This window comes from Carya illinoinensis, chromosome 4 (genome assembly GCF_018687715.1).
Source record: "Carya illinoinensis cultivar Pawnee chromosome 4, C.illinoinensisPawnee_v1, whole genome shotgun sequence".
Classification (NCBI taxonomy): Eukaryota; Viridiplantae; Streptophyta; class Magnoliopsida; order Fagales; family Juglandaceae; genus Carya; species Carya illinoinensis.
Window position 1 is genome coordinate 39918716 of NC_056755.1, and position 22945 is coordinate 39941660.

Here is a 22945-nt window from a genome sequence, read left to right on the forward strand (position 1 = left end):
TTTTTTTAATAAAGTACGTGACATTACATTGTGGTACTGAACGCAAAGTGAATAGTATAAACTAAGAAGAATAGTAACATTGTCCAAAAATTAAAAAAAATGTGACTCTATTGCAAGGTATTGCTTCACGCCAACTTAATATGTATAAAAATATATTTTCTTTTTAAATTTGGAGTTTCATTTAATATTTTGGTTTTTTATGTTTTGGGTGTTTGACTGGTTTCATTCCCGATTAAAAAGTTAATGCACCGTGTACCACTGGGTCATGCCCTCCATTAGTTTGGTTCCACACGCTTTCTGACTTCCTCGCATTAATTCCATTGCAATTTTGTCCAATCTTTCAAAAATCTTACTTTTTTGGATGGTTTATACTTTATGCCCCAACTCCAGGAAAATAACAAACTAATTATACACGAAATGGTAAATTGAGTAGATACTAGAATGGGCACTAATTTTCTGTGTATATTTAGATTGCGGTAGATAATATAGCTTAGAACTGATTTGGATTCAGAGATAAGATATTATCTCAACTCGATCTAAGAGACACTCTCTTATCCAGATACTTATTTAAAATTACTTTCTAATCCAAAATTATCTCATCTTATCTCACTTCCTAATCTTGACACACAATTTTCAAAAATCATATAATCTCATTTCAATTCAATAATCTCACTACTATTTACAAACCATTTTAACTCATTTCATCTTATCTCACTTCCTAATCCGAACACAAAATTTTCAAAAACCATCTCATCCTATCTCAATTTAACAATCTCACTACTATTCACAAACTATCTTAACTCATCTCATCTTATTTCTAAATCCAAATAAAAAGGTTTATAATCGTAGAGTTTTAATATATATATATATATATTATAACTGATACATACTTCATTCCAAATGGAAATAACATCCCGTACAAGATACAAATCACTAAATCCTTTTACAAACCATAAAACTGACAGACTACCATCCCAAACATCAATTAACTTCTAGCATCAAGGACTACTTGATTATGGATAACTGGACAATTATTCCACCATTATAAAGTATCATCAATCTTTTGAGCGAATCTTGCCAACATATGTACAGTTTTATTACCTTGTCTTCACATATGTGAGATTCCAAAAATTGAGAACAAGTGTAGTACTCGAACTATTTCCAAAACAAGAGGCCTATGTGAAAGTAAAGAGGCGTTCCCTTTCTTAATATCTTCAACAATTATCTATGAATCCACTTTTATAATAATAATATGGAAGCCCATATCAAAAACTATTTGAAAGCCTCTCAAGACTGCCAAAGATTCAATTTCATCCAATTCAAAAACAACACCTGTTCCATGTGATTCTAAGTATAATTTCCATCCCAGCCTTACCTTCATCCCTTAACAAAGCTCTATCAAAATTTAGTTTCACTTTCCCAAGAGAAGGTGGTACCCACTTAAGAACTTAAGTATTAAGTTCTATTGTTAAAATATTATTTACTGTTTGGTAACTATATCTCTAAAGCGCTCTCAAACATGTTGCATTTCCTTCAAAGTTTCAAATATTATGGCTTTTTTCCTTCTTTTCTCCCTTTTGTGAGCCATGTTGTTTATCATATATTTGCCTGGAAGCAAAAATATTGCTCAAATGAAAAGGTAAAGATGGTGTAGAGTTAACATGAGCTGCCAATTTCTTTTCATAATTGGATATGTAATTTGGTTAGACAATTTGAATAATAGGGCAGTTTCCAATGGTACCAATGGAAAGCTGCCTTCTCATTCTGTCATTCACCTTCTTCTAGGACCCAAGTCCCAAGTAGGATTAATTCTAAAAGACTCATTGGTTATTGAGATATAATATAGAAAGCCAATTAACATTACAAAGTTTTCGAGTGTTGACATTACTTGAGCAATAATACCAGGTGAATGTTACAAAAAATTTATTTTCCTTTTATTTTTCTTTTGAAAAATGTTTGATTTATAAGAAAACTTAGGAATTGATATGGCTGGATGTGATATGTCATATTGTAAAATATCTTTTATTGAAAAGTATATCTGTCACCTCATATCAATGCATGTCAGTTTATAAGTTTATTTTTATAAGATATTTTTGTAGATGTGATATTTCTTTTCTTTTCATTCAGAAGGCAAAATTGGTTAAAAGATCATGTCAACCTGTTGGTGACATGTCTTATTGCATCATATCAGAGATTTGAATCATTCGAGCATTTTCTTCATTAGAATGTTTGACTAGCATTGACCCTCCCAATGTAAGAGCCAGATGAGTGAGAGAGGGACAGGGAAATGTCAAGTTGGATCTTAAGTCTTATTTACCAAGAATTAGTATTGATTGACTTGTAGTGTAGTAATAAGAAAGTTATTACTGCTAAAGATAGGGTGTCCTAATCCCTCCTTTGCTAGATTAGAATGAGGCTACAGTTTTATATTACCCCCAAAATGCGACTCTAACAGCCAGTTTTCGAGAGAAAGCATGACCATGAACCGATCCTGCCTGGGATTGCAAACCTCAAGATGATATTAATCCGAATTATAATTGACTGTTTGATTCATCTCAGTGACAGAAAAGAAAAAAACGAAAATGTAAGAAACTCAGATTTCAGAACCTGATTTGCTTGCCAGAGGTCTTTGTTCTACAGCTGGTTTTATTTTTCTAGCTTTTTTCATTGAATTTCATTCGAACTCATTACACGCTTGGTCAGTACCAAGAAGAAAAACTCAAAATAAATACAAACCAAGAAAGAGATCAGATTTGAGTTACATGACTTCATGATCAGACATTACCTGGAGGAGAAAATCCATAGAATCAAACCACAGAGAATTAAAACAAGTGGAATAAGATGAATGGCATTTTCTCCTGATGATCTAGTATGGAGAGCAGCATCTTTTTTGGTCGCATCAGAAATGGAATGGTACGTTGGCAATTCATCTGCAGATTTCATCAGAGGAGGAGGAGGGGAGCCCATATCAGCAGGCAACAGATTGAGCAAGAACTCATCGGAAGCTCGAGACGTGCTTGATGATCGATGCATTATTGAGAAGAATAAGATGTAATGGAAGATGTGGAAGAAAAGTCAAGAGCTCCCAGATCTTTATAGGCAAGGTCAAGTTGCAAAAAACGCTGCAATGAAAGGAATAAAAAAGCCTGAAGTTTAGGCGATACAGCCTAACTTCCAGGACCAAAAATGTCTGGAAAGAGGGTTGAGTGCGTTGCCTTGGACTTTCCATGCTTTGACTACTGAATTTATATACGTTATGCGCTTCAATGATCATACGCGTTTGGGTGTTCATGTGATAGGAAGGTCTGACCGCTGACGCAAGGACTCATTAGCTGTCTAAGCACGGAGATCGCAAGGTTGTACCATATTGGCACGAAAAAGAATAGGTTGTCTTTTCAAAAGGGTTGTACTTTTATTTCATTAAGTAAAATGTAGATCATCTTTTATTTTTTGAAGAAATAAATTTAATGGTCAATGGACAATGTGATACCGGCCAAAATAAAAAATATTCTGACGGTTAGTTAATCAATAAAAATTAAAGATTGAGATTAAGAAAAAATACACGTAGGGGTTATTTAAAAAATTAAAACTGAGTTTTTCATTTCAATCAACTCAACATATGAATCAGTAAAAGATCGTGGCCGTTTAGATCTTATTTCACTCTAAACGACATTGTCCTTACATTACCTAGGTTATTTTGTTTCATCTTATTTTGTTTTGCGGATAAATTAATAATAATTAAATATTAAAATTAAAATTAAGTGAATTATTAATGTAAATTATATAATTAACTCTTTAAAAAAATATTTATCTATAATTATATTTATGATATTGATAGTTACTACTAACTTAGACTTTAGTATCATAATTATTAATAATGTCCTATATTAAAAATTAAAATTTTAATATTTTATATATGATTAATGAATATCAAATAATTTCATTGTACATAAATTATTCATGCTTGCTTGCAACTTAGGCATTAAAAATTTGGTCATTGGGTGCAAATTTCAGATTAAAAAGAAAAATCAAATCATATTTTACTAAATCATTTTTTATTTTTTTTTTTGCACGATTGAAGTAGTAGACAATTTCTAGTGAGACTCCCAAATTTGGGTCATTCCTCCACTTGAATGCTGAATCATTGTTTTCCAGAAATTCATCAGTAAGTTAAAGCCCAAGGATGCCTATTATGGCCAGAAGAACCAGATCAATCTAGGGCAAATGGCAATCTAAGCACATTGTGCATGTACCTTCGTTTATATTTGATCAAAAATATGTGATCTGTCTTCTTTCTTACTCTATGTAAAACTTCTTATTGAAAGAAGGAAGGATCGTGCCAGAACACTGCCTGATTTCACAGCCAAGCTCAACCTCCAGGAGTCTATGATTTTCCATAGAACGTTTCATTAAGAAAGAAACATTTAAGCCGTCCCCTTCACTGACACGAATTGGAGGATGCATGAGGAAAACCTATAAAATAAACAAGATGTTAGACTTAGAAGATTAATAGACGACTTGAACTAAAGATGCAGTGTGCAATCTGAAATGATTAAAAAAAAAAAAAAAAGCATAACCATGTACTAACAAAGTAAAAACTTCATGACAAGGAGATACCACAAAACTGACAACAACCATGTGTACCCAATATGGACCCTAAAAGGTCATTATGAGACCTAAAATGCCTGTCCATCATTTAGCTAATAAAGAATGAGCCATAACACACCTATGATATGAAGCAATTATACTTACGAAAGTAGTACATTTGAGTAAACCTAAGACAGGAGAACACTAGACCATTTAGCTCATGATACATATTTCATTGATCCAAAGGTTAATCTATTCACCCATAGCCAACTAACTGTGAAAAAATTTGCCCTGAATACACACAATGCCAATACAATCATAAAACTGACCATACAGAGAGTGGCCTATTGAGGCTTTTTGACAAGTATTCCTAAAAGAACCCCCATTTCATTATTATTTCCATATATTTGAAAGAGGAATCAAATTCAAAGGAAGATATTTTTGTTTTTGTGGCACAGACCTGTTGGCCCCAGTGTGTCCCATTATCAATGCTAGGAGCAGTTGTCAACTCAATTTCCTGTTGAGCTGGGTCCTCCTTTCTTCCCTATTAGAACAGAAAAATAGAAATTTTGAAAATTGCGTTATCATAAAGATGCTTTAGAGTCTGAGCATGTCCTAACAAAAATGGACACTGAAGATCAACTTACTCGAAAATGAACATCAAACCATCCCCCAAACCCACAGAGCCTTGTGTTCTCCAGAGTTATGGATGATGAAAGGTTTGATCTGACTTCAAGGATGTCATTCACAGTCACAGTTAAACAATCAATCTCCTTTACTACAGCAGCTGTCCCAATAACTTGATGTGGATGAAGATTGCTCCACAATGAGGTCTACAGAAGTAAAGTGGCAAAACTTTTATGAGTAGGACACCAAGAAAAAGCATATCTTTCTCCCATGCATAAAGAGGAGGCCAAATAAATGAACCTCTTCCTACATAAACAAGCATGCAAAGCAAAGATAGTTTAGAAGTTTGGCCTCGTACCCAAGGGCTGTCATAATCTCTGGGGTAAAAGAGCAATACAAAAGATTAGAGAAAGGGAGGGTGTTGGAAAAAATATAGGAATCATTTCCCTTGGAATAACTCATTCATTTGAGCAAGTATTAGTTAAATAAGAGTAGTTTTGGGATACAACATAAAATACAAGTTTATCCACATTTTCACAATTATACAGCACCAGAAGAGTTGAGAAAATAATTACTTGTCAATTTGTCCCTGATGAACTAAAAAAAATAAATATTAAAGGGACATAAAAATGGGGAAGTAACCTGAAGATAGTATTTCCTCTGCTCCTCTGAAAAAGACTTTTTAAGAACACTCATATCAACCCCATATTTACTTTTTGTCTCATTTGTAAAATGGTACCAATCATCCATGGCATCCTCATAGTCGTTTATTTTTTTGTCTACTGATCCAGACCTGATAGGGGCCACCCACATGCGGGCATGACTAGGATACCTGCGAAACCAAAAGTTTCTTGGTCAGACAATATGTCTCCAAATATCACTTGATACAATCCAAAAATCAATGCATTCTAGGATAGTTGTCTCCAAAACACTCAATTCATGCCGTCTTCTTTGAGTAGAAAACACATCAATTTCATCAAGTACAGCCTTCTCTGGAGCAATAATTCAATAATTTCCATTTTCAATCCAATTAATAATTTTAGACAATTCCAAGACAACAAAAATTCATGCCAATAAGTCAAGAACATGTAGAGCATTATCATATATAGAAATAAAGGGCAAGCAGACATTCAAATAAGAGATTGGTCAGAGTAACAGCCAAAGGAGACTAGAAAATTTATGCTAAGAAATATTATCACGCATTTCTCTATGGCCCCGTGGGATGGCTAGTCTGATAAGGCAATTCCTCAAATCATGTAAGAGGATGGACGACTTATGTCAGCGTAAAAACATAACAGAGTTTGTGTGAATGCAATCTGAATAATCAAAGTGACTTATGAAGCTTGAAGAAACTAATAATAAAATAAAATAGAATCTTTTTAATACTCTCGAAGCTTGCTTATCATGAAAGCATGAGTGCCTAAAAATAGAAATGTTTGAATAGTTAATCTTTACAATACATAAGAAAGGCACATCATTAAGCAAAGAACTATCAATGTAAGTGTGGTGGCAGTTAGTAGGAAAACACCAAAAGACAGGAAAGGCACAATTGAAGTGATAGAACCCCTAAAAAAAAAACAAAAAGTGAAAATGAATTGCAACACTAACATCATGCCCATTGGCTTCAGCCAGCGGTCACGGGCGCATATCACCGAATCAAACATAGATTCACGCAGAAGAAAGTATCCCATCCACTCCGAGATAATCACATCAACTGCACAATAATCAATATCTGAACTTATACCTATGTCATATAAGCATATTGGGGCAGACCCATTTTGAATTTAAAGGGAAACTAATTACTTAATAGTAATAACCTTTCTCTGGAAGAGTGACTTCCTCCATGGAACCCTCAATCACTTCAACCACATCTTCCAAATTATTTGCTTTTACAAGAGCACGTGCATGCTCTGACATTTTAGTTGCTTCGACTGCATAGACCTTCCTCGCACCTGCTTGCGCTGACCAAATTGCAAGAATGCCACTCCCAGCTCCCACATCCAAAACAGTCTTCTCCAAAAACCCAACAAATTAATACCAGATATATCCCATATACAACCACATGCAACAATAAGAATAAGCACTACTTCGATAAAAAAAAAAAACTCTTCAAAAATTCTTTCCCAAAACTGATGTCACCGTGGATTACTTACCAGTTTCCCCTTACTCTAAACAACTTCTATGAACCCAAAATTCTAATTCATCATCGATGATTACAACGTCTACTAGAACTCCTGCTTCCATCATCAATTCCAATTTGATTTCATAACTTTACTTAATTGAATTAAATCTAGATCCTAAGAAAAGTGGATCGCCAAAAAAAAAAAAAAAAAAAACCAATTAAAGTGGAAGATTTCTTCAAACAAGTAGCTGGATCAACTATTCAATCAAATGATATGAGCATGTTTCCCATCTCTTCTCGATTGCAACGGATTCTCTTATAAAGCAAGAAGAGGCACAAACACACTAACAAATAATAACAATTCTGTTCGACCTTTAACTGAATGCAGTTCAATATAACTGCATTCAAAACGCCATAGATGATTCGATTAGTCTATGTTCATAGCATATTCTTAAGTTTGGCAACGACAAGCTTTAACACTCAGTTTCGCCCCAAACAGAAGGAAAACAAGAGAGAAGAACAATGTTGACTCTCGTATTGCGCTCACAGTTGCTTTCCCAGATCTATAACTCAACCCCATTATACCAATAATTGCCCAGCCAAGCTCAGGTAAGCAAAGCTTCAATCTTTTTCTGAATGCAACCCAATTTTCCAAGCAGCCATACCGACTAAATTAACACAAAACACATACGCTCACCCACAGAGAGAGAGAGAGAGATATATATATATATATATATATATATATACCTTTCCTTGGAAATGATGCTTGTTCTGGAAAATGGAGTTGAAGTACGCGTTCATGCGGACTCGGTCAGAGAGCATCTCCTTCTGGTGGAAGAGAAAGGCATAGGTGCAGAAATACTGGGCGAAATCCACGCCCTTGTCCACGGGAGTGGCGCTTCGCTCCCCGCCCACGACGCCATTTCGGTGGCTCCCCATGTCGCGCACACAAACAGCTTTCTTCACACAGAGAGAGAGAGAGAGAGAGAGAGATTCTTACTTCCTAGGGCAACTTCTACTCTTGCTGGGCCTCAGTAGACTTGTATTGTAAAAGCTTGCCTGTGTCACCGCACAACGTTCGCGCCTTCGAGGACCGCACTTCGGATCTTTTTATTTTAATTTATCAAAAAGTCTAGTTGGAAGGATATTTATATATTAATATGTGTATTAATTTATTATAATTAATTAAAAAATAAATTTTATTAAAAATAATGTTAATTTAAATTTTAAGTGTGAAAAAATTAATATTGATATGTAGATTAATACGTGACTTTACTTATATGTAATAAAATTCTTATTTTATTTTATTTTTTAAGCTTTGGAGATGTAAAGTGGATAAAGAAAAATTTAAAATTTTACATAATGTATTTTTATCTGATCAATATGTGATTTATTTATTTTTGTTATTTATCTTCATACTTAAATACGTAATTATTTAAATAAAATGTAAAATATAATAAATCACATATATTTTTAAGTGAGATTTGTGGTATAAAGGCATTTAAATAGTACTATTCGTACAAATTGCATGATATTTTTATAATAAATAAATTATACATAAAAGACAGCTTACACCATACACCCCCGGACCCTTACATCACTCACCACGTGTGGGTGCCAACGTATCCTGTGTATGCAACAACACACGCACAACAAACTCATCCGCTGCTTAATTCTTCCAATCTCCATGCCCAATCCTTATCTCTACCATTGCCCTTTTCAGTTCGCAAGCACTTCCATTCCATGCCCTCCTTCGAATTCCCTTCAATTCCTTTAAACTCATTTGTTTTGTTGGTTTATGATACTTTCTCTCATTGTTGCTTTTTGAAACATGGTTTTATACTCTATGTGCATGCTTGGAATTGCAGTAAAAAATATAGTTTATAATTTTAAGACTTATAACTTAAGTAATAAGTTCTACTATTGAAAAGTTATTTACTGTTTAGTAATCATATATTTAAAACACTTTCAAATATGTTACGTTTATTTGGAAACAAATTAAAAAAGTACTTTTTGAGGTATAAATGACGATTATTTGAATTTTTAAAAATTATGATCATATCCTTGAAAGTTGTAATTATCTTAAAGTTGTATAGATATTTTTGTCTATTGACAGTCTTTTTAAAATTCGAATTACGTTCCGCATTATTCGAAAAAGCATCATTATTCGAAAAAGCACGTTTGAGAAAAAGCATCAAAATGATGTTTTTCCTCAAATGCACTTTTTGGCTTATTTGATATTAAAAGTGTTTTAATATGTAACACTCAAACGACCTAATTTTTTCATTAAAGAGCTTTTAAGAATATTTAAACACTTTTTAAAACTCCTACCACAACTCCTAACAGGCCCTATATCCAAAACCAATACACCAATAGCACCAATAGCGTCTCAATCACTATCGTCACCACAATGTCAATCACATATGCAATCATGACCATCCATGGCCTCCTTTGTTTTGTCTTTGAAGCATCCACCTCTCAAAAGCTTCATTTTCTCCAACTACAAGTGCCCCTCATCCATCTCTCAAATTTTCATTCATCTATAAACCAAGAACAAGTATGTTGTTACTTACAAAGAAGATGGTACTGCATGGGGGTTTCGCAGGGGGTGGAAAGGTCGCCTCTCATGATGAGCCTATTCACATGCCAGTAAAGACAATGAGGATGGTGCCTGATGTAGATAATCCACACATTAAAAACTATCCGGAATCACGGTGAGATAACAACAAGCCCCTAAACCATCCAATGTGTTTGGCGGGCAATTCAACCACACAAATGAAATAGGGAGATTTAAATATATCCCTTTGGGGTAAGTACTTTGGGTGGGAGAAAAAAGATAAAGAGTACAAACAACAGTTGTGCAGGCTTTAGCCTATCTTCTTCCACGCTATAAATAATAGAGATAATTCTCAACCAAGGTACTTAAAAAAATTAAACTAGAAGAACCCTCACTAATTGTGTCAATCATTTAAATTAAACATTGGAGGCGTTTAATTCCCTTAAAGCCTTCCTTGATTTTCTTGGTGCAGGTTTACAGGAAGTGTTGACCGGTGTATTTGGCAAACAAAGGAGGAAACAACTTAGCAAAGTGTTTCCCTCCTCGCCCCTCAATTACGCAGTCGGGGCATCCTCCTATCAAACACAATCCGAGTGACTCCACTCGCACTTGGCGAACAAAGGAGAAAATAGCTCAATAGAGTCTTTCCCTCATTACCCTTCACTCACACAGTTGAGGCAACCTCCTACCAAACGCAAGCCGAGTGACTCCACTAGAACTTGATGAACAAAGGAGGAAATAGCTCAATAGAGTGCTTTCCTCCTCGCTCCTCACATACGTGCTCAAGGCATCCTCCAGCCAAACGCAAGCCAAGTGACTCAACTTGCAAATGTCAAACAAATGAGGAAACAGCTCATCAGAGTGTTTCCCTCCTCACCCCTCACTTGCGCAGTCGAGACATTTGATTGAGCTGAAATATTGCATGTTTTAACTATTTAAAACCAATGTATTTTAAATTCTTCATTACACTATTATTAGTTTTAGATGAAAAAATAGTTAATAAGCATAAATACGAGTTGTGATTTTTAATTGATTGATATCATGTTTATGTTTAATTTTATAACTATGATTTAATGGGACAATATTTCCTCATATATATAGTCTATTTTTGATAATGTATTTGTCTTTTAATTTATTTTTTAGTATTATTTCTTTCTTCTTATTTTCAGCTTAAATAAAATTCAAATAAGATCCAGTTGGAACTTTTGACCAAAAGTGCATATTAATTGAGAGGAATGAAGAGAAGGAATGAAGTAGTGTACTTGGTAGCTGAAAAAAAAAAAAAAAAAAGATACAAAGATGATTGTGGTGACTTTCTTATCTTGATTGTTCATAAACTCATGCGTTGAAGAAAATGATTTGCGGTGGACAAATACATACAATGTAAAAGTCAAGAACAGGTTTGGCAAAAGAAGAAGTGAAGGACAGAGGGAATTAGAGCTGGACGTATACGGAAAGAATCACGTCTTCACGTTTGGCATCTTCTTGAGGCGGTTATTTAATTGGTTTTGAAGTGTGAACGAAAGGAGTTGAGGGGAGTTTGATTGGCAGTGATTTATTAGGCGGTGAGGGAAAGTAAAGTGTGTCGGTTGGTGCAGCTAAAGTGGACTGATTGGATGATTTATTCAGAATTTTCACGTTGGAGCTGGAGGTGCTATTGAATTGTTTATTGCTGACTCTCTGGTACGTGGATGGAACAGGAGACATAGACGTCTTGGAGGTCTGGGACCTTTCGGCTATTTATTACTCGATTGAAAGAGGGACGAAGAGGATTATGGGGCTTCCCTCCTCCTGGCTGGAGTGAGACTTGGCTGGGGGACGGAAGAGGTGGAAGGGAAAGGTACGTGGGGGAGTAGGTAGGAGGTTTTGCTAAGAGTGAGGGGTACGTGGGGAGTTGAGAGAATTGGAGAGGTAAGAAGTCTGTAGGCGAGAGAGATTGAGGTAAGTCGGTGATTCATTGAAGAAGTCGGTGCTGTGTTAATTGAAGGAGAAGGAGTTGTGTCGTGCTGAAGTTCTCATAAAGGAGTGAGTCGGTGTATGATTTTTCTAGGGTTGAAGGGAATCAGCTGGAGTAATTTAATTGGCTGGGGTTTATTTTGGTTGAGAGTAGAGGGACATAGAAAGGGAAGTAGAGTATTGAGTGGAGGGAGTAATGATTGATTAAAAGAGAGACTCGGTTGGAGGTTGTACGTGGAAGGGAATTGTGTGAAAGGAAAAGAAAGGAAGTCTGTAGGCACGGGAAAGTTTTGATTAGGTGAGTGAAAGGAAAGCAGAGTCGGTGGGAGCTAGGAATTTCGTTTCCAAGGGAAAGACGTGTAGATGTTGGAGTTAAAGGGGTGTCGGCTGGAAGGAATTGATTTTGCTGAGTAAATTTTTAGTGAGAGAGCTGGACGAAAAAGAGTATTTTCATTTGAGGAAGCTGGACGTGAGCGACTTGCTGGATAGAACATGCAACGGAAGGTCCTGGGTTGAAAAAAAACCAGAGGGCTACAAAAGTTTGAGGGAGTCTTTCGGGCTTCATTTTCTTTCTATTTTTACTTGCCTATAGTTATTTTTTAGTATTAAAGTTTGTATTTTATTTTAGTTATTTAATGGAAGACATTTATGTGATTTCTATAATACTTATAATGACTATGTTTGGCTAAATTTTCATACTAAGGTTAAAGGTGAAGTTTAATGATTTAAATATTGTTTTTGGATCAAATTAAAATTTATTTTGTGAGCTTGATCGATTGAGGTTTTTATTATTAAATATTTTGATTATCTATATATTTATCTTGATTCATTGTGATTTCCGAATACAATAAATGCTTGAGGAATCCCTGTGATATTCAAATAGATTTGTGAATGTTTTAATTATCAATCGTTTACGCTCAATCATAAGCGATTATTTTTCTTGATCTTAAATGCTAAATCTTCCAATTAAACAGAATCATTATTCTAATTTAATTGAAGTAAATCGATCGAAAACAATATCATAAATGATTAGACGGATCCTCGAAACTTTAGTTTTTCTCTATATCAATTCATTTTATCATTTTAGTTTGATTCAATTATTTTACAAATCTTCATCTTTACATTCATTTGCACGTTTCTTTTAGTAATTTCGTTTCATTGTTTGAATTTATTTTCTTTATCACAAAAGTCAATCCCTGTAGATTCGATCCTGTAAGATACTACAACACCTGTATACTTGCAGGTAAAACTGCACTAAATTTTTGGTTCATTAATTTGAGTCAAAGTTTAGACGCAACAACATCCTCCCCCTAAATGCAAGCTGAGCGACTCACTTGCACTTGGCGAACAAAGGAGGAAACAGCTTAACAGAGTGTTTTCCTCCTCGCCCCTCACTTAAGCGGCCGAGACATCCTCTAGCCAAATGCAATCCAAGTGGCTCCACTATCACTTGGCGTATAAAGGAAGAAACAGCTCAACAGAGTGTTTCCTTCCTTGGCCCTCACTTACGCAGTCGAGACATTCTCCTGCTATACACAAGTCGAGTGACTCTACTTGCACTTGGTGAATAAAGGAGGAGATAGCTTAGCAGAGTGGTTCCCTCTTCGGTTTCCCTTCTTGCCCCTCACTTACGCAGTTGAGGCATCCGTCCGCCAAACTCAAGTTAAGTGACTCCACTTGCATTGTATGAACAAAGGAGGAAACAACTTAGCAGCGTGTTTCCTTCCTCACCCCTCACTTATGCAGTTGAGGTATCGTCCCGCCTAATGCAAGCCAAGTGACTCCACTCGCACTTGGCGAGTCACTTGGCAAGTAAAGAAGAAAACTACTCAGTAGAGTGTTTCCCTCCTCGCCCCTCACTTACGTGGTCGAGGCATCCTCATGTCAAATGCAAGCTGAGTGACTCCACTCACATTTGGTAAACAAAGGAAGAAACAGTTCAGTCAAGTGTTTCCTTCCTCGTCCTTCACTCACACAGTTGAATGACAACACAAGTTGAAATCCAATCATAATACCAATCCACTAACTAGGCAAGTCAAAAAAGAAGAAAAACCGATAGAATACATATACAAAGAAAATTAGAAGCTCTTGCATTTATCAAGATAATTAAATAAACAAATCGGGAAATATATAAATGTCTTACACATCATATAAACCACAATAAAGGTAAAAAAAAAAAAATCTTGGCTAAAGAAAAGGGAAGACAGTCAAGTATCATGGCAAGTAGGAGAAGTGAAGGTGTCAGGCATCTTATCCCAGCCTAGGCAATCAAAAACTTGGTAAGAGTACTAGCATTGGACTCATCAAATTTTGAAGAATTCATCTTCAAAATTTGATGAAAAGTATACATTTTTCATAAATCCAAAAACTTCATATCTATAATTCCACATTGGGTTAATCATTAGATTCATCAAAATAACAATATAATATCATTTTTTTAATAATAATATTTTTAATTTTTTTCTTCATATTTTGTAATTATACTAACCATATGGACATTAATAATTTAATTTAGTACTTAAATAATTGATTCCCAACTAATTTAGAATAAAATAAAATAAAACCATTGCATATTAAAATTAGAATAAAATATTAGTTTGAATGTGGAATAGTAGACCTTTAAATTTGAAGGAAGAGCAACAATTACTGTAGTTCAAAGCTTCCCAAATACCTCTTTGATGAATCTAATATAAGTTCATTTTAAGTAAATTTATCAAAATTTAAAGATGCATTGACTTTTGATGAAGCCAATGCTAATGTTCTAAGCAGCATAGCTGACCTTGAGTGATTTTAAATTCAGCTTTCGTAAATATAACTAAGGATAAGCAAGGATATGCTCCTTCAACTATTTGGCCCAAGCTTGTAGCCCATACCCTAAGCTCTATTTTGAATGGAATGAGCAATGGCTAGTTAGGGAGAAAGGCAAACAATCTCCTCATGAGAAACCTCCAAGTCAGTGGTCAACTCAGTCACCCTCAACTTTGTCGTCACCAGCTTCTTTTCATAGTTCTTAAAAACCTAGGATAGCTATAGATAATGTTGATAATGGCCAATCCCATTTAACCTCCTCCATTCTTAACTATATGGATAGTTGTAGCTTGTTTTCTTTCGCTTGGGCCAAGCAATTCACATAGTCGAAGCTATGCCGCCCAACTTTCTCTAGCTTTTTGCTCATCCTTCCAAGGTGATTACACTAAGTATCGCACTCTTCCTCCAGAAACTTCACCTCCAGGTTACATTGAGCACTTTTTAGTGTAATTTTTGGTGAGAAAATTTCTTAGTGAATTTTCATATTTGTGATCTCTCTTTGAGTATGATCGTGTTTCAAGTGTGAATGGTCATTGATTGGATTTTCACTATTGGAGTTCTAGAAGGGAAGTTAATAGTTTGAAAATTGCCAGAAGTTTTGACTACTACTGCGATAGAAGACAAATGGGTAATTTGTTTGGATAAGTACGAGAGTCAAGTTACAAAAGTTTTGTGATTGAGAATTACTTGTAATTGATTTTCAAATAATAAAATTGACTTTTCTGGACTTGGCAGCCCTATAGGGTTTTACCACTAAAAAGTTCTTTAAAGGGTTTCTTTTTGTAACTAATCGTTGTATTATGCAAGTTTGATTATTTTCTTTAAGTATTCGATTCGTTTAACAATCATAATATTGAGATTTAACCAATTTGTTTAAGAAAATTGATAGACAATTTTATAATTTTACAGGGATACTTGGGAAATTTCATCTCTTAATATGCAGTGATGGATGTAAGAAATTACAATGGAAGTAAAAACATTTTGATAGCAAGCCAAAGCACTCATCATTAAATCTTCTCAAACCTGTCTCTGCATGTTAACAGACAAGTTGACCTACTAATTATCAATCATGCAATGTAGTGCCCAAATTTGCCCAAATCCAATAGAATTCAAATTTGTTATCTTCTCTTGACATGCAAAGATGGATGTAAGAAATTACAATGGAAGTAAAAATATTTGATAGCAAACCAAAGCACTCATTCATTAAATCTTCACAAACTTGTCTCTGCATGTTAACAGACAAGTTGACCTATTAATGATCAATCATGCAATGTAGTGCCCAAATTTGCCCAAATTCATAGAACTCAAAGCTGTTATCTTCTCTTAACATGCAGAGATGGATGTAAGAAATTACAATGAAGTAAAAATATTTGATACCAAACCAAAGCACTCTTTCATTAAATCTTCACAAACCTGTCTCTACATATTAACAGATAGGTTGACCTACTAGTTTAAGCAATATTGCTAAGAGATACAAGCATACCAACAAAATCATATACTAAACAAAAAATCTTCAAGAACCTTGCCTCACAGGTTGTCCTACCCTTTAGCCCAATGAGAGTCCGCACGCATTGACCGTCATTTACAAAAAAAGATAGGATTAAAGGTAAGGAAATCAAAATGGAGAATGGATTAGGGTTGGGGTCTGATATTTTAGAATGCGTTAGAATCACAATCAAAATCACTCGGGTTTTAGGGTTAGGGTTTCGTTTTGGTGAAGGAGATTAAGATGGGTCTTAGGGTTAGGATTAACAGAGGTGAAGGAGGTAGTTGGGCTCAGGGAATGAGAAGGGGCGTTAAAGGAGAAGGGAGGTAACAATGAAGGGTATTAGGGTTAGGGTTTGTTTTGGTAAGGAGAATGTATTATTTACTTTGTGGGGTTTAGGATTATGCAAAGATGAAGGAGGTTCCTAGGCTTAGGGAATGGTAAGGGTCGTCGAAGGAGAAGGGGGAAGGGAGGTAACGATGTAGGGGATGCACGGAAGGAGAAGGAGGTCAAATGAGAAAGAGGAGAAGAATAAAAGACAGCGTGTTTTGAATTTAAATGAAACACGCCATTTCATTAAAGTTTATATCCTGCCTCATGAAATTTTTGAGCTCCCCACCCAAATCCAATAGCGTTTCTTCTGATGTTACAATTCACGAAACATGGTCATTTCATTTAACTTAAGTGGTTAGCCACATCCATTGACTTCCTGGAAATTGCATAGGGTGATTGCATAAAGTATTTTTGTTTTACCATTATTCACAAATTATCTGATCACTACTATAAACAAAATTTTCATCTTATTTCATTTGTGTAACCAAATGAGACCTGAGAAACTTCACACATTGATCGTAGGAGCCTTAGATAGGTCTAAAAAAATAACATAAGGGAGCAAGTTTTTAAAGATCAAAGTCTTTCAACAATAAAATCCTTTGAAGTGAAATTGGCAATAAAGTCAGTCGAGCAGTTGCGAAGATATACTAAACTTAATGATTTAAGAATGGGCATAAATGCTTTGCTTTGCTTTTGATAAGTAAGACATTTCATTGATCTAATTGAAAAGTAAACGAGATACATAATTTAAAACAGAAATTTTGACCACCTTGGGTCCATCTTCTAACTAAACTTTCTCATCAATTCGCTTTATGGCTTCTTTAGCTGCTGTGTGAGCAGCATGATTTGCAGACCTGTATGCAAAAGATAGCCTCCATGTCGGTGACGCTCAGCAGCTGTTGTAGATCATCTATCTCTTGACCATGCCATGAGTAGTCTTCACTTTTTGAATTAACTATATCAATGACTGCTTTGGCATCCACTTCGAAGATGACTTGATTCATACCCATCTCAATACACATATCCATGGCCCTGTGAAGAGCTACTCTTTCTGTTTGGAAAGATGAGAATACCTGCTCTTTTGGGGCTGTTAAACAAGCTAGTAGGCCCCCTTCACTGTCTCTCATTATAATTCTCATCCCCATTTTGTTCAAGTTCTTGTCATAAGCTGCATCGAAATTTACTTTGAAAAAAGGCCACTCAGGTGGCTGCCACGATTGATTAGAGGCTACTGCTTTGGACCTCCCTTCTGGTCTGGTGCTACTCTGCTGATTAATCTCCTTAAGCATTGCAATATCAGCTTGAGCTATAGCTGTAATTGTAGCTGGACTTTTGAACTGGTCTTGAAAAATGTAAGCATTTCTCCTACCCCATAAGTGGTATCATAGGACTGCAGCCATTTCTAGATCTCCTTTGTTTAATCTAACTGCCATCTCTTCCCATAAATGCTGGAAGTTAGAGAATGAGCTATTCCATTTTCTAAACTTGCTACTTTCACCCCCCCCCCCCCACATATCTGTTGCTGCTGCTGTATAGCCCCAAAGGGTATGCAGTGGGGTTTCAACCTCTCTTATACATATTGGGCAGAGATTGCTTTCCACAATTTTCTTCCTGAATAGACTATTTTTTGTTGGGAGGATGTTGGTTAGGCTTCTCCGTATGAACATTCTTACCTTGCTCGGGACTTCTAGTTGCCAGAGCTCTTTCCACATCCCATTATTCCCCCCTCCTGAAGAAGATTCACCCATACTTCTGCTTGACAATTTAGTATCCATGAAATAAGCACTCTTAATTGAAAAAGTGCCTTTTGTTGACCCTGCCCAAATCCTTTTATCTCTTACCCCTCTCTTGCTAATGGGAATTGAGCATATCAACTTTGCTTCTTCTTAATTGAAAACGGCCTTCACTAGATCTTCCTTCGAAGCTTGACTATCTTCATTAATCTAAGCATCCACTCTGCAATTTGGATCTAATGTATTGATTTAGGTCTGAACCTGGAAAGTCATTGGCCTAGGCATCTATTTTTCTTTTTAGATTCTTATGTCTCTCCCATTTCCCACCCTCCAGACCAACATTTCCTTAACCAGACTCATACTTGACCATAGCCTTCTCCATATGTAAGAATCCATCACATCACAATTCTGAAAATATTTCTACTTGAAAACTCTCGAAATTGATGAGTGTGATTCATTTATCATTCTCCATAGTTGCTTTGCTAGGAGGGCTCTATTATATATATATATATACACACCACAATGCTTGGCTCGATCGGCTTGTCTCGAGAAGCGAAACGGGCAGGGGAAAGGTCGATCTAGCAATGAGTACTGGCAGTTTACCAATGAGTGAGGAATATTAGAACGGTGGATAGATAGCAGCCTAGAGTATATATAGATCATAAAATAACTCAAGAATTTTATATCGATACACGTGAAATCATCACTTGTTTATATAATTACTAGAAAGAAATAGATTTTGTTATTTGTTTTATATCTTATCATTAATTATGATCATGGAAATTAGAACTGGTCCATGATCTTATCTTTCTTGGTAGGATAATTAATTATTATCACATATTGATAATAAGATATTAATTAACACAAAAAGTATAGGAGGCCTTTAAATTGTTCTATCAGGAGCACTGGGCGCCCATGGAAATTCCCCGTAAGATGACATTTTCATTCGGAAATGTACTTTATTTATATTAATTTAAGTTAATTGCCCAGAATCATTGAATTAATATGTTAAATTCATGCGTTAGTTCAACTATATATATATATATATTACACATCAGAAGTGCGTGGCTGGCCTGTTTCATCTCACACTACTATTAGATCGGTGCATGATATCCGCGATTCTTTGTTTCCGGTGGCTCTTCTTGAATTCATCATCACTGACCGCCCCCGTGTCTTCGAGGAAATCGACCTTTCACATTCCTCGTTAATTTCTGCATCATATTATATATATATATATATATATATATATATATATATATATATATATATATATATATATATATATATATATAAATGTGATATATATATACGCGCGTAGATGCAGCAATATTTATGATTAATTAAATTAACATGTTGAAATAAACAATGTATGCCATGTCTTGACTTGGTTCTTTGATATTAATTATACATGACAATATTGATATATCGTCAGCTGGTGGAATAATGAATTAGAAATCTAGTCTTTACAAGTCTCGTAATTAATTGCATGCTAGCTAGTATGCAGCATGAAAACTGAACGAATTATAATGATATTTACTATTTATATAACACTTTTTTTCAATTTCTTTTACAACCAATTACTAATGTAATAGGGCTACATGCATGCAAGCATCATAAAAAGCTAGCACTATAAATCTTTGTTTTTTTTTTCTTAATTTTGTACGCCTTCCAACATATAGAATTATGAAAAGAGTTGTATATATATATATATTTGATAGCTAGTGAATGACTAGGTCAAATATATATATATATATATATATATATATATATATCTTTATGCTAATAATTATATCGTAGTGGATCAGCGAGAACCAGGAGGCAGGAAGCAAAAACTAGCTGCAGTCTGCAGATCAGTTTGAAACTGGGGGTAATGAATTAATTAATTAAACCGAAATATTTTATATATATATAATATAATCCTTTTCAGTTGTAATATTGAACAAGATACTGGTTTTTTTTTTTTTTTTGACAGGCACTGTATTTACAGAGAATATGCATAAAATCCGCAGAAAAGATCACATTCATTAACCCAACAAAACCTCTGAGAGAGGTAAAAAGGAATTAGGAATGAATAAAGTCATGATATGGGCAGGCGGTCTGATTTTAACTTTTAAGAAAGCAACACAGCCATTAGGTGCTACAGCTTCTTGGTTGTTTCTTCTCATTATATTTAATGGGATTAAGCACTCTCACACCAGGTCAACATTTGGCAAAGCCGAGGGTGAAATGCTGTTCTTTTCTTGGAAAAAATCATCGTGAAACGTGTGAATGGTTATACCCTTGATCCCCCTTTCTTGGAAACTCACCGGTTTCTCTTCATAGAAATGATGAATACTATATAGAAAACCTTCTGCAACCTAACAATGAATCTTTGATGGAGGACAAGAAAGCAAATATAATTGCTGTTACAACAGTGATTTCCCTCGTCATTTTTATCATTGTTGCTCGTGTCTGTCTCAAGCTTTCTAGAGCTTTTTTCCTCATTTGTGGGGCAGGTATTGCAGTGATCCTTGCTGTCCTTGCATACCTAATAATCAGAAGCCAATATAATCGCAGTAGGAAGTTTTTGGAGTCTAGGTTAGTGTCAGAAGGCCGAGAGCTTCGTATAGAGTATAGTTTTCTTAGGAAAGTTGCTGGGCTTCCGACAAAGTTTCGATACAGGGAGCTCGAGGAAGCAACAGATAATTTCCAGTCATTTCTCGGCCAAGGAGCTTCTGCCACCGTTTTCAAAGGGATCCTAAATGATGGCACTGCTGTTGCGGTGAAACGGATTAATGGAGAGGAGCGAGGGGAGAAGGAGTTCAGATCGGAAGTTGCAGCCATTGCAAATGTGCAACATGTAAATCTTGTGCATCTTCTTGGCTACTGTTCTAATCCTGGGGAGCCTCGCTTCCTTGTTTATGAGTTCTTCCCAAATGGTTCTTTGGATTGTTGGATCTTTACTCGAAAGGAAAGATTGAACCGGCGTGGGGGGTGCTTGTCGTGGAATTTACGGTATAGAGTCGCCATTGATATTGCCAAGGCACTGTCTTACCTCCATCACGATTGCCGGTCAAGGATCTTACACCTTGATGTAAAGCCAGAAAATATACTCCTCGATGAGAATTATAGAGGAATTGTTGCAGATTTTGGTCTCTCAAAGCTTATGGGAAAAGATCAGAGTAGAGTCCTGACAACACTCCGGGGTACAAAAGGTTACTTGGCCCCAGAATGGCTATTGGAGCAAGGAGTTTCAGAAAAATCTGACATCTACAGTTATGGGATGGTTCTTCTAGAGATGACTGGAGGCTGCAGAAATGTTTGCTTGATAGAAGATAATAAGGACAGATCTGAAAGGAAATGGCAATATTTCCCAAAAATCGTGAATCAGAAAATGAGAGAAGGGAAGCTTATGGAAGTCGTTGACCGGAGGCTAGTAGAAGATGGAGGCATTGATGAGAAAGAGGTAAGAAGATTGGTTTGTGTAGCTTTGTGGTGCATACAAGAGAAGGCAAGGCTGAGGCCTAGCATGGCTCGTGTGGTTGAGATGCTCGAGGGTCGGGTGGCCGTGGAGGAGCCACCGGAAACCCGAATGATCATTGTTGATTTACTGTCAATAGATGATCAAGATCAGCGGCCAGATCATCATGGACATAACAGGCGACATGCAGCTGCAATGGCAGCACACCTTGTTGACAGTAATCTTCCAACCACATCTACACACTCGTTTGCAATGTCAATTGTGTCTCCTCGGTAGCGCTCCAAGAATGGGGGCCGGGGAAATTAAGCTACCTTCCTCTCCCTTATCAGGATTCATAATTTCATTGATTTGGTTGATCAAAGCTATCTTTATGTGTTTTGTTCTTCGCAAATATTTTGCACATAGATCTTCATAATTAGCTGTATATTTCTTTTTGTTTTCCTACAGATCAGGAAAACTTCATTAGATATCTGCATCATGTTAATGCACTTTTTTATTTTTTGTCCCCATCAAAATATTACCAAATCAGGTATTTGAGGCACAGCCTCACATGCATCTGATCTCCTGGTACTGAAATTTCCAATGCTGTTAATAAAGGAGTCAACATTTCTTTCATTTTCTTTACTTTTGTTTTTTTTGTAAAATCAGCAGTGATATTGGAAGTTTTTATATTACATACCATCCACATGCGGTACAATTTGATTCGTAAAATCTAATTTTTAAAAATTATTTTTTAAATCAAATTATACGGCCACATATATAGTATATGTGTAAAGACTTTTAAATAGAAATATTTTTTAGATACAAGAAGTGTTTCATTTCATCTCGTGATTTTATAATTATAACTTTTTAAAATTCTTACATAAAATATAATAAACAAGTTATTTTTTAAAAATTTAAAAATAATAATAATATTTTAATAATATTTTATTTAACTTTTATCTTATCTTAACTCAATATCCAACCTGTACTAAATAAATTGGTTTTGTATACATTCCGAATATAATTATTGGCTCAGAATGAAGATAAAAAGAAATTTGCTACATCCAAACAAAATCGCGTACTAATCTGTATATTAATACTGATTTATTCATATTTAAAATTTAAATTAATATTATTTTTAATAAAATTTATTTTTTAATCAATCATATCAAATTGATATACAGAGTAGTGCATAATTATACTTATAACTATATTTTTCCAGATAAGAATTACCAAATTGCATATATATATGTGGCATAAATTGCCTACAAATTAGTCAATGACCTTTAGCTTG

The 22945-nt window shown here is 35.2% G+C and overlaps 3 protein-coding genes across 3 annotated transcripts; 1 reads left to right on the top strand and 2 right to left on the bottom strand.

Annotated features, from left to right (window-relative positions):
* Positions 1–4098: 4098 nt before the first annotated feature.
* Positions 4099–8409, bottom strand: LOC122306567 (protein arginine N-methyltransferase PRMT10-like). The gene is made up of 7 exons (XM_043118988.1): positions 8084–8409; positions 7032–7224; positions 6823–6928; positions 5857–6046; positions 5235–5420; positions 5048–5131; positions 4099–4473 (listed from the first exon to the last, which is right to left on the bottom strand). Exons 1-7 carry the CDS (start codon positions 8273–8275, stop codon positions 4297–4299), a joined length of 1128 nt encoding a protein of 375 aa, XP_042974922.1. The 5' UTR covers positions 8276–8409; the 3' UTR covers positions 4099–4296.
* An 8888-nt stretch (positions 8410–17297) lies between these two features.
* Positions 17298–18224, bottom strand: LOC122306505. The gene is made up of 2 exons (XM_043118933.1): positions 18150–18224; positions 17298–17813 (listed from the first exon to the last, which is right to left on the bottom strand). The coding sequence occupies exons 1-2, from the start codon at positions 18222–18224 to the stop codon at positions 17298–17300; spliced, it is 591 nt and encodes a 196-aa protein (XP_042974867.1).
* A 2104-nt stretch (positions 18225–20328) lies between these two features.
* On the top strand, positions 20329–22284 carry LOC122306984 (probable receptor-like protein kinase At5g20050). Its single transcript, XM_043119574.1, has one exon. The coding sequence runs from the start codon at positions 20584–20586 to the stop codon at positions 21943–21945; it is 1362 nt and encodes a 453-aa protein (XP_042975508.1). The 5' UTR covers positions 20329–20583; the 3' UTR covers positions 21946–22284.
* Positions 22285–22945: the final 661 nt, after the last annotated feature.